We start from the raw sequence: 14,984 nt of genomic DNA on the forward strand, positions 1-14,984 counted from the left end.
TTGCACTTTTCATACATGAAAAGGGGGCTCTTCTCCATGGTCCACCATTTTGAATTTCCAAAAATAGCCATTTTTAGCTGCAAAAATGACTGTACTTGGACCATTCTAGAAAATATGTGTTTATTACTTAGTAAACTTCCATGTAAATATCAAATTTGGCAATAGGCAGCCCAGTTTCAATGAGCAGCATACTTGCAGTACCTTTTTTGACCATTTCCTGCACAGTGTCCCTTTAAAATAAAAAAAAAAATAAAAAAAACACGGTCAGGCAATAGAAGCTCAAATCTAAATTGTCTTAAATTGTAATTGACAGTTTCAGAATAGAAGAGCACAGAATGTGGATCAGGAGACCACACTATTCACTCATACACAAAGTCTACCTACCTTGATTTACCTGCCACACTCACATTAATAATAATGAGGACGCACACACACACACACACACACACACACACACACACACACACACACACACACACACACACACACACACACACACACACACACACACACACACACACACACACACACACACACACACACACACTGAAGTGACAAAGAATGCAAAGAATGAGAACTAAGGATCTTAGTTGTACGAGCACAAAGATGAAACTGCCAAAAGACAACTGACAGGGATCGGACCTTTTTAAGTCCTTGCAGATGACTTTTCAACAGTTTAAACCATTTTTGGATGAGCAAATGTGTCTTTCTGTGAGAGCATAAGGAGAAGAAAAAAGTTCTGTTTTTTTTTTTAATTATTTTTTTTTGTACTGTAATACATATTGTTTGAATATGGTTCAATAAGTTCCAAAGGTTAAATAAATTCTTCATTCAGTTTATTATATTCCAGATGCCCGTCACATACTGTCACATAGTGTACACATACGGGAAAATGGTAAAGAACTTATAAGGATTATTTATTTTAAAAATATGTCATCCATGTACTGTATGGTTTACTCCTGATAGTGCCCTCTTTTGCTGTTTTCTCATACAGAATTATTTGGTGAAACAAGTATGAATAAAGTACTTAGACAGTAATTGGATCATACACACAATCTGTAAATGCCATGTACAATTTGTAGGCTACTTTAGTCATACTAATTTCACCTAATAAAAAGTTGTTAGTTTGTACAGAATATTTTTGAGTTTCCAAAGACAAATGTCAACACTGCTATTTTTTTAACATTACATTTCTTCACTTTGTATTAAATATAGGCTAATAGTATTGAAATTCCCAATTTAAATACAAAACAGTTTTTCTAGCAGGCCTATTGGTAAATAGTCAACTTGTTTTACGTATTTTTAAACTGTGCTTTTGCATATCCAATCTCTGCAAGACTTAATAATAGCCTAAGTAAAACGTATTAACATAATAACAAAGGCCTTTATATTTTGCTATAATATGAAGTAATAATATTTGACCTACCTTTTAGTTTGTGGCAAAAACATTAGTAGTAAGGTTTTTTTTTGTGTGTGTGTTTTTTTTTTTAACACAATATGAATTGACCTAGGCTAGTACTGATAGAAAACACGACAGATTTCATGTAAACAACCAATAATCAGTCTGAAAAATCTCCAAACCGCACGAGGGCAGTAGCCCTAGTTCTAGTTGTCATCCTACTTGGCTTGGCTTCTTCCTCAGACATCCCGTTTTTCTTCAGATGTGTTTGAAATATTTAGCTAAACTGGCTAAACTTTACCACAGCATGTCTTTCTTTAGAAAACATTTTGTAAACGTCACGGATTTCCCATTTTCTTTTGATATGCACGTTTAGGTATGCCATTAATTTCAATGTAATAACTAAAGGTGAACGTGGCAAAGGACAGTTGAGGATTCGGGGACTACACGCACGGCGGTAAGTGTATGATTGACCTGTGTGTAAACTACCATCCAGTCTGACATTTATTCTGAATAAAAAGCTGTAGCCTATCTCTGTGCCATAAGCTGCTAAATGGTCCACTTGATCGTGATTGGCATAATTAACGGTAGACATGCATTGTATGTGTCACCAAATGACCAATGTAGCCGAGGTCGTTCGAGAAGTTTTGCCATGTGCTAACAGTTGCACAGCAGAACCAACCATTGTCTCATTGAAACAAACGGTGGAAGGAGAAGACCTGCCCATTTTAGGATCCACATACAACAGTTATGGATTCACCTGTAGGCGTATGTAGTTAGCGCTAGCCTAACTATATGACGTTCAGATACAAAATCACTGCACTAGTGCAAGAGCTGGAGCTCAAACTAGAGTCGTACTCGTACCACAGAATGTTTAGCTACCTACTGCTGCAGTAGTTCAGCTGTCACGTGCATCTATTCACCTAGCTGTCTATTTACAGAATATCAACAAAAAAAGCTGTGTTTCTCGACTAGAAACTACTAAACCTGGTGCATGGGGAAGTCAAACCGTTAACCGTTAACCACTATTGGGGCGGTGGTAGCTCAGGTGGTAGAGGAGCAGTTCGGCAACCCAAAGGTTGCAGGTTCGAGCCCTGCTTGGCCTGACTCCATCGTTGTGTCCTTGAGCAAGGTACTTAACCCCAAGTTGCTCCTGGTGGCAGGGTGGTACCCTGTGTGGCAGCCACGGCCATCGGTGTGTGAATGGGTGAATGTGAGGCATACAATGTGAAGCGCTTTGAGTGCTCCAAGGAGTGGAAAAGCGCTATACAAATGCAGTCCAAATGCAGTCCATCATTAACCGTTAAAGATGCACAGTGTATTTGTTTAGTTCAAATTTGTCAGTAGGCAGCAGTTTCAATGAGCAGCATAAGTACCTACTCTGTCCACACCCCTACACAGTGGGCCTTTCTAAAGTCAAGAGGAGCTCCTCTGTAGCTAACCTAGGCCGATGCATGTTTTGGCTGTCTCTCTATGTATTGGCCATATAGCCATAGATTGCTGAAATGGCATTAAACGCAAACAATCAATCAATGAATCAATCAATCATCATGTTTTGGTTGTGTATCCCAGGATAGGCGTAATTGGTGTAACATTTTGGTACACCAGCTCTCATCCCAAATGGTGATACCTATAAGGGACTGCCAAGCCAAGGGATAAAACATTCAGTAACATTGATAATAATCAAGAAATGCTGTTTTCCTCTTTTTGCGGCCACATTTCCCAGATGTCACCAGCCCCTACCCACCCCACACCGCCACCAAATAACTTTGATCATGTGCACATTTTGGGTAGGCCTACTATGAATCAAGTACGCAATGCACATTGTTGGTAGCCTCGCACGCCATCCTACGTACTTCCGCCAAGACACTTGGCTCCACACTACGTCTGGTACCGGTCTTCTGTGGAGCGATGTTGACCGGTAGGATTTTCGCCGGTGTTCTGACAAACGGTTCTACATTGTAATTTTATCCTACGGTAGGATGTTCTGTCAGACATGTCTGTTAAACGGTCCTACATCGCCATAGATAGACGTCAGACATGTTTGTTCAACAACTTATAAGTTAAATCCTGATTTTTCCGAAAATGTCCTTCCTGCTTCCTGCAATCACGTCAGATCAAACAGAGTCCAGACCATGAATACGAAATGGAAATGGTAGTATTATGGGATGGTCAGGACCAGGCTACATTGTCGGTACTATGAATCAGTTATGAGTATGTAAATGTGTAGCCTGTTGAAACAGTCTGTGCGCGAGTGAGCGTCTTTACACAATGTCCTTGTGTTGTGTTGTGTTGTAGTTCTACCATGGTTAACTGTGTTGTCGTGGGGTGCAACAATCGCTCCGAGAGAGGAGTGCGGCTGTACCGATTTCCCAACGACCCTGTGAGGAAAAAGAGGTGGCTGGTCCAAGTGCGCAGGAGAGACCTTACAACTGCAAACTGCAAACACAACAAACTTTGTGAGGTATGCAAACCCCCCCCCCCCCATCACTTGCCAATATGGCTTGTGAGTTTTCTTCTCTACCAGCCAAATTGAACTTCGATCAGCATTTTGCTTTTTGACTGGTGTTGGGGCACGTATTGAGAAGGAGACAGCTGAGAAAGGGCAGTGTTTAGTTGCAATTCGGGGGCATCAGAGTGTTTTAATCCTAAGGGGTAGGATTATGATGATGTCAAGGGGGATGTTGGGAGGCTTACGATGAGGTGAAGAAGGGGTGTACTGTGGCTCAATTGGCTAGGTTGCCGCACTTTATACTCTATTCAAAGTAAAAGCACAAAAATATCTTCAAAAATAATTATAAAATTGCTTTTTATCTACAGGCACATTTTGAGACGAGCCAGTTTGCCTGGACCAAAACTGGCAAAGTTCGTCTGTCGGCAGATGCCATACCCACCATCTTTACGCATCCCCCCGTGGACAAGAGCTGGAAGGAGACGAGGAAGAGGAGGAGGAGGAGGAGGAAGATGAAGGATGTTGGGTCGCACACCTCTGGTCCTGCCACCTCCTCTGCAAACGAGGCATGTAAACAATGGCTGCCATGGTGAAGGGAAGTCACTTTAACCTCATTGGTGTTGTAGTCCAGGACAGTAGACACTACTGTCCTCCACTTGTGCTTGTGGCCTCGTACCAGGAAGTAATATGTCTTGATGACGACAGCATTATATTTCAATATCTCGCAAAAGCTCAATTGTAAAGTCATTTTCTCATTTGCAAATTGGATGGTGAATGATGAAAAGTCACATAAAAATTGTTTTGGCTAGGCTGACAGCGCGGAAACTTGTTTTCTCCACGAAGGAGGGGCCAGGAGGCAGGGCGAGGCCACAAGCACAAGTGGTGGACGCAAGGTCGCATATTGGAATGCACCCTAAGCCAGGGATGACTGGAGTACTCTGATACTTTTTTGTTATTCTTATTAGTGTGGTGCAAACATGATGAGTGATGTTTTAACGGAGTGCACGTCCACCCTCTTCGGAGTCGAGCCTTTTTTGTCCATATGCTGTGTTTATATGTAAACGGATTTAAAGCATAAGCATTTAAAAATGTCCACAAAAGTGTAAACAGCACCTTAATTTGTCTCCGTAGTAAAGACTGTACAAGACCTTTTTAAGTTCATTTTCAAGCCTGGCGGGGTAATTTGTTGCACACAGGATCCGGAATGGGATACGCAAATCTTGAAGTCGAGGTTACAGGAGGAGGAAGGTGATTTGCAGCAGTCACAGGATCATGAAGTAGAGTTGTGCCAGACCCTGAGACTACAGGTAGAAGATCTCCAGAAGAGACTTGAGGAGAAGGACAACAAACTCAATGAGGCGAACGAGGTGGGACTTGCTTTGTTCATCTTATGAGTTCGCTGCTGAACGTACCACGTTTGATAAACTTTAAACCATCCATTTCCTGTCGAGCAGTTTTCTAAAATAATCTCTTTCGTTTGAAATGGAATATGTAGAGTATTACGTATATATGTTTTCCAGATGTTTTCTTATTTTGAGAAGCAGTCCTGACCCTCCCTGTCCCATCTCATCACCCCCAACAGGTGATCAGAGCACTGAGGGATGAGGTGCAGACACTGCAGCAACGGCTGGAGCAGCACAGACGGTCAGTACAGACACTCAATCCGCTTCCTCTCCACCATCCACACTTTGAGCCATTACATACAAAATGTACTTTGGTCATATCAGTAAATAATGCATTTACTGATGTATATTTATTACTTACAAATATGATGTATGAAAAAAGCTAATTGGAAAAAAAAACGATCAAATGAACAGCACAGTTGCAATGCTCTGGCCACAGTCATATTCTATCTTTTTTTAGCAGCGTATTCAGTCTTCCAATTTATTGTGCATGCATACCATCAACATTTAGAGTACACATAGTTTTTCAATGAACCCAATGATACTTTTTTTGTGAACGGAAAGGGACATTCTGGGTTTTTACTTGTGTGTGAATTGTCCTTCCCTTAATTCAGATGTTTTGACATTAATGTAGAACTCACCTCTGGCACTTCAGTGTGATTTTGAGTTCTCTGGGAGAAATTAGGTTGTGCAATATCCACAAAACGCCATACGAGAGCCTTAAGGGTATTGACTCTGATTGCCAGAGCATTGCTTTGCAAGTGTTAAATCAGCCATCTAATATGTCCATTGTGATAAAGCAATGCTAATTCCTTTGCGTCATGACATCACCTGCGCGTCTCAGTTAACAATACATAATAACAGTCAAGCCCAGATGTTTGTTAAAAACTGGAACTTTTCGAAAATCCATTTCTCAAATCATCATTTTCACAACTTTGGTGACCCTAAAAGAGCCATCCAGCTCTCTGCCCATGACTCTGTACCAAATCATGTCTATGCCACCTCTTTGCTGATGTTGCAGCCTCATTAGGACATGATGGCCATTCATACATCCACAATTCAGTTTTGCTTAATAATTTTGAAACATTTTTAGAGTTTAGTGTATTTCTGTCTTTAAAAACGCCATCATCACTGAGTGATTCTCTCAAAACAATTGATTTGTTCTCTAGTAGTCGATGACTTGAAAGATATGATGACTGCAATTCATATTCATTATTTAGGAAAACATTGAAAAATGTCCTTTGCACACGCTGAGTGCGTTGCAATATGCGACCTTGCCTCCTCCACTTGCGCTTGTCTCCTCGTCCCGCCTCCTGGCCCCTCCTCCGTGGAGAAAACAATAAAGTTTCCCAGCTGTCAGCCTAGCCACAACAACTTTTGAGGGACTGTTCACCATCCCAATTGCAAATGAGAAAAATACTCTACAATTGAGCTTTTGCAAGATATTGAAATATAATGCTGTTGTCAGTGGTGTCATCATGACATATTACTTCCTGGTACGAGGAGAGAAGCAAGTGGAGGAGGCAAGTGGAGGAGACAAGGTTGCATATTGCAACGCACTCACTGTACATAAGTCAGAAGTATTTTCAGTGCATCCTCACGTTCCACCTGCTGCTCCCTTCACAGGTCTGGAGATTACTCCGCTGGAAGGGAAGGTCTGCTGTGTTGGGGTGCAAGAACAAACGACCTCCTTACATTGGTAAGGCTGCCTGTCAATCATTCACATTCAGTAATTTGGCAGGGGCTCAACACACTGATCAACACCTTTTTACAAAGAATACTCAGACATTTGTTCTAAATGCCATCAATATTCCATTTCAAAGCAGAATTCTCTATGCATGTAATTGTGCTTAGTGATGCTTATTTAGTAACTTTGTGTCATGGCTGTATCTGTGTATACCAAAGTCTTTACTAATACAGTATTTCCTAACAGTAATATCTGATTAGTAACACCTTTTTGTGTGTTAAAAGGTACCTGTGCAGCCATGCGTGCTGACGGGAACGGTTCCATCAGACTGTCGTCCCAGTGAGCCAGAGCCTGATTCATCATATGCAGGAGCAGGAACATCACATAAGGACCAGGATGTTACATCACAGAACCCTCCACTACGACCTCCTCTGGGAACCAGCATTGGTCATAGAACTGAGGTAGACCAATTTAAAAACCATCGATATTCTATGGTGTTTTTTATTTGAATATTCCTTTGGCTTAACTTGCACTTAATGAGGAATACTTCAGTCCAAATTTTATTCTAGATTTTAATTGCAGATCCGAAAGCTCTTATCTGATCAAGTGAAAGTGAAAGTGTGCGTGTGTGCGTGCGTTTGCGTGTGTGTGTGTTTTTATAGACAAGAACTGTCCTGTCAGACTGTCGTCCCAATGAACCAGAGCTTGGTTCCTCAGATGCAGGAGCATCACATAAGGACCAGGATGTTCCATCACAGGATGTTGGTCTTATAACTGAGGTAGGCCAAATCTTAATTTATAAATAAGATAAATATTTTGTTATACCCTTTTTAATTTGTGTATTTATTTAGCTTGGACTGAAATTGTCCTCAATTAATGCTACATGCAAATTCTATTTTAGAATTTAAAGATATCCTATGCAACTTTGACATAAACACACCGATGTAAACAACTTTATGGCAGCCTCTAGTGGTTATGCCGAAAATGCGCGTTGAACTAAATTAGACAGACATTGGCTTCGAGATTATGTGCGAAATAAAATTCTTCGTCTTCTGTAATTAGCCAGATTCCCTTACTTGCAATCAGCTCTCTCCACTTCTAAGGGGCTTTATCATATGTGCAATTCTCCGCCTTGCTTATGAGTTCGCTGCTTCGTCTATTCACTTCACACAACTGCAATCATGTTTGCACTTCCTTCAGACGGATATTATTTGATCCACTTGATCCCGGCAGATATCCCCGTCTTTATTTCACATTTCCAGTAACGATAAGCCTATAGTACCTGTACACTAGAAGAACGAGGAGACAAAAGGCTATTGCTTATTTTGTTGCAATAATAGAGCTCTTCAGCGTTGACGTCAACTTGTATGCGGCGTTTGGACTACCGGTTCCATGGCGATTTTTTACATTGCAAAACGCCATAGAGATTCAGGTTTGGCAAAAATATAAGTTGCACGCCAACAACGAACATTAGCGTGTCCCCGCATCCTTTTCTCATTAGTGGAACGGATCGTATCATCATGTTGGTGTATTCACATGTTAAATCATGACGATTATAATTCAATATTGCTAACCCCTTTCTGATCATTAAAACTTCTGAACTACATACTTTCCTTTGGTTGCCATGGGTACAACCGCACGTACATGACGTTAGATACAGGCGCCGCTTCTGTAGTCGCCAAAAGTTTCCGGGTTTAGCATATGGACGCAACATCGTATTTATGTCGAAGTTTGACACAAAATGATCAACCATGTCATACCTACAGCCTATTTTTAACACCCTCGACAGTTTGCGGGGGTTCGCTAAGCGCGTGCTTGCACTCGGAGCTTATTTGAAACTAGCCCCTATTCATTCCCTATGGAGGCCGGAAGCCGATACGAACCAGGAAGTCCTTAAATGCTAACATGAAAGACTACAATCTACTACATGCTTCCGCGTTACTGAAGAACTCAATAAAGATTTCAAAGTCGAGGTGACAAGACGCGTTTTTATCTTGTGTGGTGTTGAAAGTGAAAGTGGACACCCATAAGCCGGCTAGAGATCACGTTTGGTCTCCTCTTGATCGGCAACAACATATATTTTTAGCCTCGCTCGACTGATTGTGTCCTTTGACATCAAGTAAAATGTGCGCCATCAGATTTCAACTCGTATACATTTGTGTAGCTTTGTAAACTAAACGAGGTGGGCTTTGAGAATGCTAATGCATAAATCCCAGTGCAGTGAATGAATGATACAATCCACATCTTTGTCTTTTGGCATTCGGCTCATTCCTTTTTGAAGCCCTTTCCAATGTTCACACAAGCGATTTATTTGCCTGTCCAAACCTTTCATCTCAATTAAGTCGTGATTTATTTGCAGTCCCATTCGTTGTTTTCGCTGCATGCCAACGTGATATTTTACAATTAGCTAGCCAGTAGCCAGCTTTCAGCTTTCAGTTAGCAAACGAAGGGGATGAATGGGTCTTGTTCCGCGCTCATACAGCATAGAAATCTAGACGCTCCTAGCGGCCGCAAATTCCACAACAACAAAGGGCGCGGCGCCTGCAGGCAAAACTGCAAGTGCTGTTTCGGAGCAGAACCACTAGACGGTGATGGAAATATTGCAATTTTCGCCATAACAGGTCAGTCAAGCAAAACCTTGAGTTCCAAGCCATTTCATGACTATGAAAAAGTTGCATAGTGTTTCTTGCAGTCCAAAAGCTCTAACCAAGTGTGAAACAGAAGCTTAATTGTTAGTGTGTGTGCCTGTGTGTTTTTTTTTTGTTTTTTGTTTTTTTTTAACAGCCAGAGCCTGGTTCTTCAGATGCAGGAACGTCACATAAGGACCAGGATATTACATCACAGGATATTACATCACAGCACCCTCTTGAAACCAACACTGCTATTAAAACTGAGGTATGACTTCGTTCATTTTAGGTTTGTCCGAGCTTTATAATCCTATAGTTTATAGCTGGAAAAAAGTGTACTTGTTTCCTAAAAAAAATGCTGTGGGCATTCTAGGATGGCGAGATCCCAGTCTTCCTGTCGTGCACCTCGGAGGACGACCCAGCAGACGCTCCAGCGTCTCCTGATGATGCTGAGCTGACATCACCACGAGAGCCGAATCTGCCTGTGTCGTCAGTGAAGCTAGAAGACTGCAGCCAACTGCTGAATCTGCCTGTGCCGTCCTTGAGGCTACTAGATTGCCGTGAAATGGTTGGACCTGATGGAATTTTTAAGGTTCAAATCGTAGAAGACCCCAGCGATGAGGGTGACCATGGCGACAATCAACAGGACATCAGTCATCAGGATGGTGATGGTGAAGGCCCCAGCCCCAGCCATGGCTCAAACGGTAGGCCAATGCACTGTAATGCTGCGGACCGGGGTTCGATTCCAACCTAAGGTCATTTCCCGGTCCTCCCCTGTCTCTTTCACAAATTTTCTGTGCAACTCTTCACTACACTGTCCTAATAATGATCTTGGGAAAGCCCCCCCCAAATATATTTTTGAAAAGGTAATGATTACAACCCAGAACCCTGTGATTACAACCTAGAAAGTAAGTCCACCTACAGGGGTGATAAACAGCTACTAGTATGACGCCTATAATTTTAAGTGACACTCCAGAATTTGTAGACGTGTAGAGACACTTTTTTTGTTGATATTTCAAGCAGTCCTTGTAATTCCAGAGGTCGCTGGTGACACCGTGCGTTACCTCTATGATAAAAACTTCCACAAGACATCCGATTGACGAAATCAAACAATTATTCGCTCTATATTCATGAATAGCTTGTTCATTGCCAATAAGGCCTTTATTACTGGTAGAAAATGTGTGTTAAGGGCCTCCTATTAGGGTGTTATTATGATTATCTAACACTGTGCGGTCCGGTTCTCGATTCTGATTGGCTGATAGCTGTGGTCAGTGGATCGTAAACCTACACCTTTCACATTCTATGTGCGTCCAAGTTAGACCCAGCGCATCTACGTCGGTAATGAGAAAATGTTGCAGATGGGGACAGTAATTAGGCATGTAATAACATAGGACCCCTATTCTAAAGTAACTGAAAATGTATACTGTGTTTGTCATTCTCAGATCCGAGCTTTGCTGAGCCTGTAGGAGAACAGAAGAAGCAGAGCAGAGACAATAAACTCAAGAGAAAAATCACTCAGAGACTCAAGGGGAAAACGACTCAGGGACTCCAGAGAAAAACTACTCAGAAAGTCAAGGGAAAAACGACTCAGGGACTTCAGAGAAAAACTACTCAGAGCCAATCTCTCAAGTCTACTCGCAAATTTCACAATTGCAGAGAATGTGAAGAGACATTTACCTTTCCAAGCCAGCTGTTCATTCACCAAAGCATGCATGCCAAAGAGAGTCGCGCCACTACCGCTCCACATGAGAACACATCCACCGACTCTCCCAACGCTGGATGTCTCAACACTGAACGCTATCAGGTTGATCATACCTATGCAAAGCCCTACGATGAAAACCACAATGCTGACACGGCCCATGCAGGAGAAAGGCCTCAATTGACTGGTCCCACATCCACTGACGCACCCACTGACTCTCCTAAAACTTTGAGCCATCAGGAAGTAGATGCGATTCTAACGCCTGAGCCTTGCACCATGCCCTTACTGATACAACACTTGCATTCACAATCTATGCCTAAACGTGGGAGACCTGTCTTAGTCACTGATTACTCACCGCATGGAAACGCACCCACTGACCCGACACATAAAACCACATCCATTGACTCGTCCGACACTGGAAGCCATCAGAAGAAGGTAGATGACGTTAGTGTGACTGCAACGCCTGAACCCCGCAATGAAAGCCACACAGCACAAAGGTCTTGTGCTCCTCCTCAGTACTACTTTACGAAGTTTTGTGTGAATGCAACGCCTGAGCCTGGCCATGAAAACCACTCTGCTCACACAGTAGAAGGGTCTCATGTTTCTCCTCAGTACTTCTTCACTAAGTTTAAGCTGATCAAACTCCCACATTCACACCAGACACCGCAGCATAAGCAGGGGGTACCTGATGATGAAAGGGGTCCTTATCAATGCGATGTGTGTGGGAAAATACTGAACAGTAAGTACAGTCTTACTGCTCACAAACAACTGAACAGTGATGAAAAGCCTCACGCCTGCAAAAGAGAAAAGGTTACTCATCAATGTGATGTCTGTGGGAAAATACTTAGCAAAAAGGAAAGTCTTATTTCTCACAAACGCTTGCACACAGGTGAAAGGCCTTATGCCTGCAAACAATGTGACAGAGCGTTCAGACATCACAGTAATTTCATGAAGCATCAGATTACTCATTCAGCAACAAGGCCTCGTTTTGAATGTGACGTGTGTGGCAAACAGGTTTTAGCCAAAAAAAGTCTCATCATGCACAAAAGTCTTCATGCCGATACAAGGCATTATGCCTGCAAACACTGTGACAAAACTTTTGCACTCCACGCACTTCTGAAAATGCACATGAAGGGCCACACAGGTGAAAAGCGCCACGGCTGCACTCAGTGTGGGAAAGCGTTCGCGCAGGCAGGCCATCTTCGCGCGCATATGAGAACTCATTCGCAGGAAAAACCTCACAGGTGTTCAGTTTGTGACAAGGCGTTCAGTTTTCGGCGAGGATTAAAAGTACATTCAAGAATGCATACGGGGGAAAGACCCTATTCCTGTTCTCAGTGTCCCAGGAGCTTCCCCACTACAGGTCAGCGCCGTAAACATGAGGTTAGCCATTCAGATGAGAAACCATACTTGTGTCTGGTGTGTGGTCAGAGATACAAAACGAGACAGAGCCTTCAAACTCATGAGTGGCTGCACACAGGAGAGAAGCCATTGTCCTGTACACACTGCAATAAGGCCTTCAGATTTAAATATCTGCTTGCAGAACATATTCGAATACACACTGGAGAAAAGCCCTACCAATGCTCAGACTGTGGGGAGAGATTTCACACTGTCACTAGACTCAAAATCCACCAAGCTCATCACCACGAAAAGGTGAACTCCTGCCATGTTTGTGGGAAGGCTTATAGTTCTGTATATTCATTGAAGGTCCACCAGAGAGTGCATACTGGAGAGAGACCCTACCAGTGCTCCATCTGTGAGGAGAGATTCCGAAACCCCGTGCCTCTACAGACGCACCGGAGAAAAGTGCACAATATCGATTCCAACAACAGCCACCAGAGAGTTCACACTGGAGCAAAACAGGCAAATGTACCATCAGTGGGGAGGAATGCGCCCACCCAAAGACTGCAGCCGCAGCAGAAAAAAGAATAAAAAATCAAGACTTCCAACTAGGGTTGCAAAGTTTCCATAAAGTTTCTGAAAAATGTCCTTGGAAACTTTGATTTAAAATTTTCAAATTTGAATATTTGCATAGGACTTAATGGGAATTCACCGAAATGTCACTACATAACTTAATTTTAGCCCATCAGGTTGTCCTGTAAGGCATAGCACTAGCACAATAGCCATTTACATATCACATCTATTGTAACTGTACAGTGTAATTCATGATAAGCAGATCGAAACTGACCTCAAAGGGAAGAACAGATTGGCTGAAATATGTTGCTTTAGTACACTGTATATGTTGTCTGAGAAAAGTTACTTAAGAGGATTGCGAAATTCATGTAGGGGGTCTCAATGGCTCAGCAAAAAGTGTGCTATTAAGTGTGTACACATACTTGCCTCAGTGCAACCAGAGCACTTGGCACGATACTGGGGGCAGATGGCCAACAGGACTCTCATTAATGTTTTCCACCATTGCTTGATGCTATCACGACCTCAACATGGGTGTTCAGAAGATTACCCTTCACGGTTTTATCAATATTGCATTGTTCACGCACGTCTGTATACTTCTGCGTCAGATTATTCTACCACGTGCATAATGGACATAAAATATGCATGGCAATGTGTTAGTCGCAAAATGTGCCTGTGTCCGTATCCTACAGAGCCTAAGGAACAGAATGTTTTACGTTTTATGTATCATTTAAGTTCATTTAACCATTCACATAATCAGTTCATTTGTTTAAGAGTGTAGAGACACTGGAAAACCTGAAAGTCAAGTGAAATGCATAAACCAATTAAGATGCCTCATGTAAACAGTCAGATAATCTCCTTGAATATTCATTTATTGGGAAAAGGCATTTGATGCAGTATGGTACTGGAAACACAAATGATTGTCTGTGATGTATATAGTCTATTTGTTAATAAACAACAGATTGCTATTTGCTGTTATTGTCAGGCCCTACTTTTGTTTCATTGCCCTGACCAAACTTTTTTCTGTTAATTTATTTAGTTGTTATCTGTAGTGTTATATTGTTCAGAACTTTGCCATCTTCATCATTTTGATTGGGATATCTATTTTAGGGCACTCACTGTTTGGGGTTGCCCCTTGCATGGGTTGGGCAATATTGTGGTGTGCAGTGAGCGCTGTGTGTGGAGTCACAACGAAATTGGCCCAGGTGGGGTTTTAATCATTTCTTTGGGCTGCTTACATTTTTCCTTTTAAAGGATAACTTCAGTCAATTTGAACATGTAGTTGTAATGCAAACTACCCAGGACTTGTCAGTACCCGAGGTTTTTTTTTTCTTCTTCTTCAGCCTTTTCCGAGATCCTGGTCATTGTATTGGGGGCAGCGGTTTGTTTACTTAAAAAAAAAAAAAGCATCCAAAAGGTAATGCAACGCAACATCAGCAGACAACTTATTTCGGAAAGGGCTGAGCCTGAAAATGTGGCATCACCGGGTACTGACAAGTCAAGGGTAGCGTGAGCAATACAACAGCATATTGACATTGACTGAAGTGGTCCTTTAAAATTGGCAATATTGTAGCTCAAAAATATTTGGTAAGTAATTGTATGTTCATACTTGGATTTCACCATGAAAAAGTAGAAAGTAACAGCACCAATATTTTTCCAATTATCACCCAAAAACATGGTTGCATAACAGCATTAGCCTGGGTGCATTTGGTGAACAAACCACCTGTGGACATCACTATTGCAGACCACAAGTACCCACTTGGAGGTGACTTAGGCCATCAGGTAATTCACCATGACATGAAGTGT

General features: G+C 42.1%; 1 protein-coding gene across 1 annotated transcript; it reads left to right on the plus strand.

Moving 5' to 3' along the window:
• Nucleotides 1-1,652: 1,652 nt before the first annotated feature.
• LOC134449713 (zinc finger protein 62 homolog) lies at nucleotides 1,653-14,151 on the plus strand. Its single transcript, XM_063199825.1, has 11 exons — nucleotides 1,653-1,856; nucleotides 3,698-3,863; nucleotides 4,220-4,417; nucleotides 5,048-5,218; nucleotides 5,434-5,495; nucleotides 6,881-6,953; nucleotides 7,226-7,402; nucleotides 7,604-7,720; nucleotides 9,726-9,836; nucleotides 9,942-10,272; nucleotides 11,011-14,151. The coding sequence occupies exons 2-11, from the start codon at nucleotides 3,705-3,707 to the stop codon at nucleotides 13,197-13,199; spliced, it is 3,588 nt and encodes a 1,195-aa protein (XP_063055895.1). The 5' UTR covers nucleotides 1,653-1,856; nucleotides 3,698-3,704; the 3' UTR covers nucleotides 13,200-14,151.
• The last annotated feature ends 833 nt before the right edge of the window (nucleotides 14,152-14,984 follow it).

Source organism: Engraulis encrasicolus, chromosome 1 (genome assembly GCF_034702125.1).
Source record: "Engraulis encrasicolus isolate BLACKSEA-1 chromosome 1, IST_EnEncr_1.0, whole genome shotgun sequence".
In the NCBI taxonomy this organism is placed as follows: domain Eukaryota; kingdom Metazoa; phylum Chordata; class Actinopteri; order Clupeiformes; family Engraulidae; genus Engraulis; species Engraulis encrasicolus.

Coding starts and splice junctions, on each gene's coding strand:
- LOC134449713 (XM_063199825.1), top strand. CDS start 3,705: ATGGTTAACTGTGTTGTCGTGGGGTGCAACAATCGCTCCGAGAGAGGA. Junction 7,403..7,603: donor GCATTGGTCATAGAACTGAG/GTAGACCAATTT, acceptor GTGTTTTTATAG/ACAAGAACTGTCCTGTCAGA. Junction 9,837..9,941: donor ACACTGCTATTAAAACTGAG/GTATGACTTCGT, acceptor TGGGCATTCTAG/GATGGCGAGATCCCAGTCTT.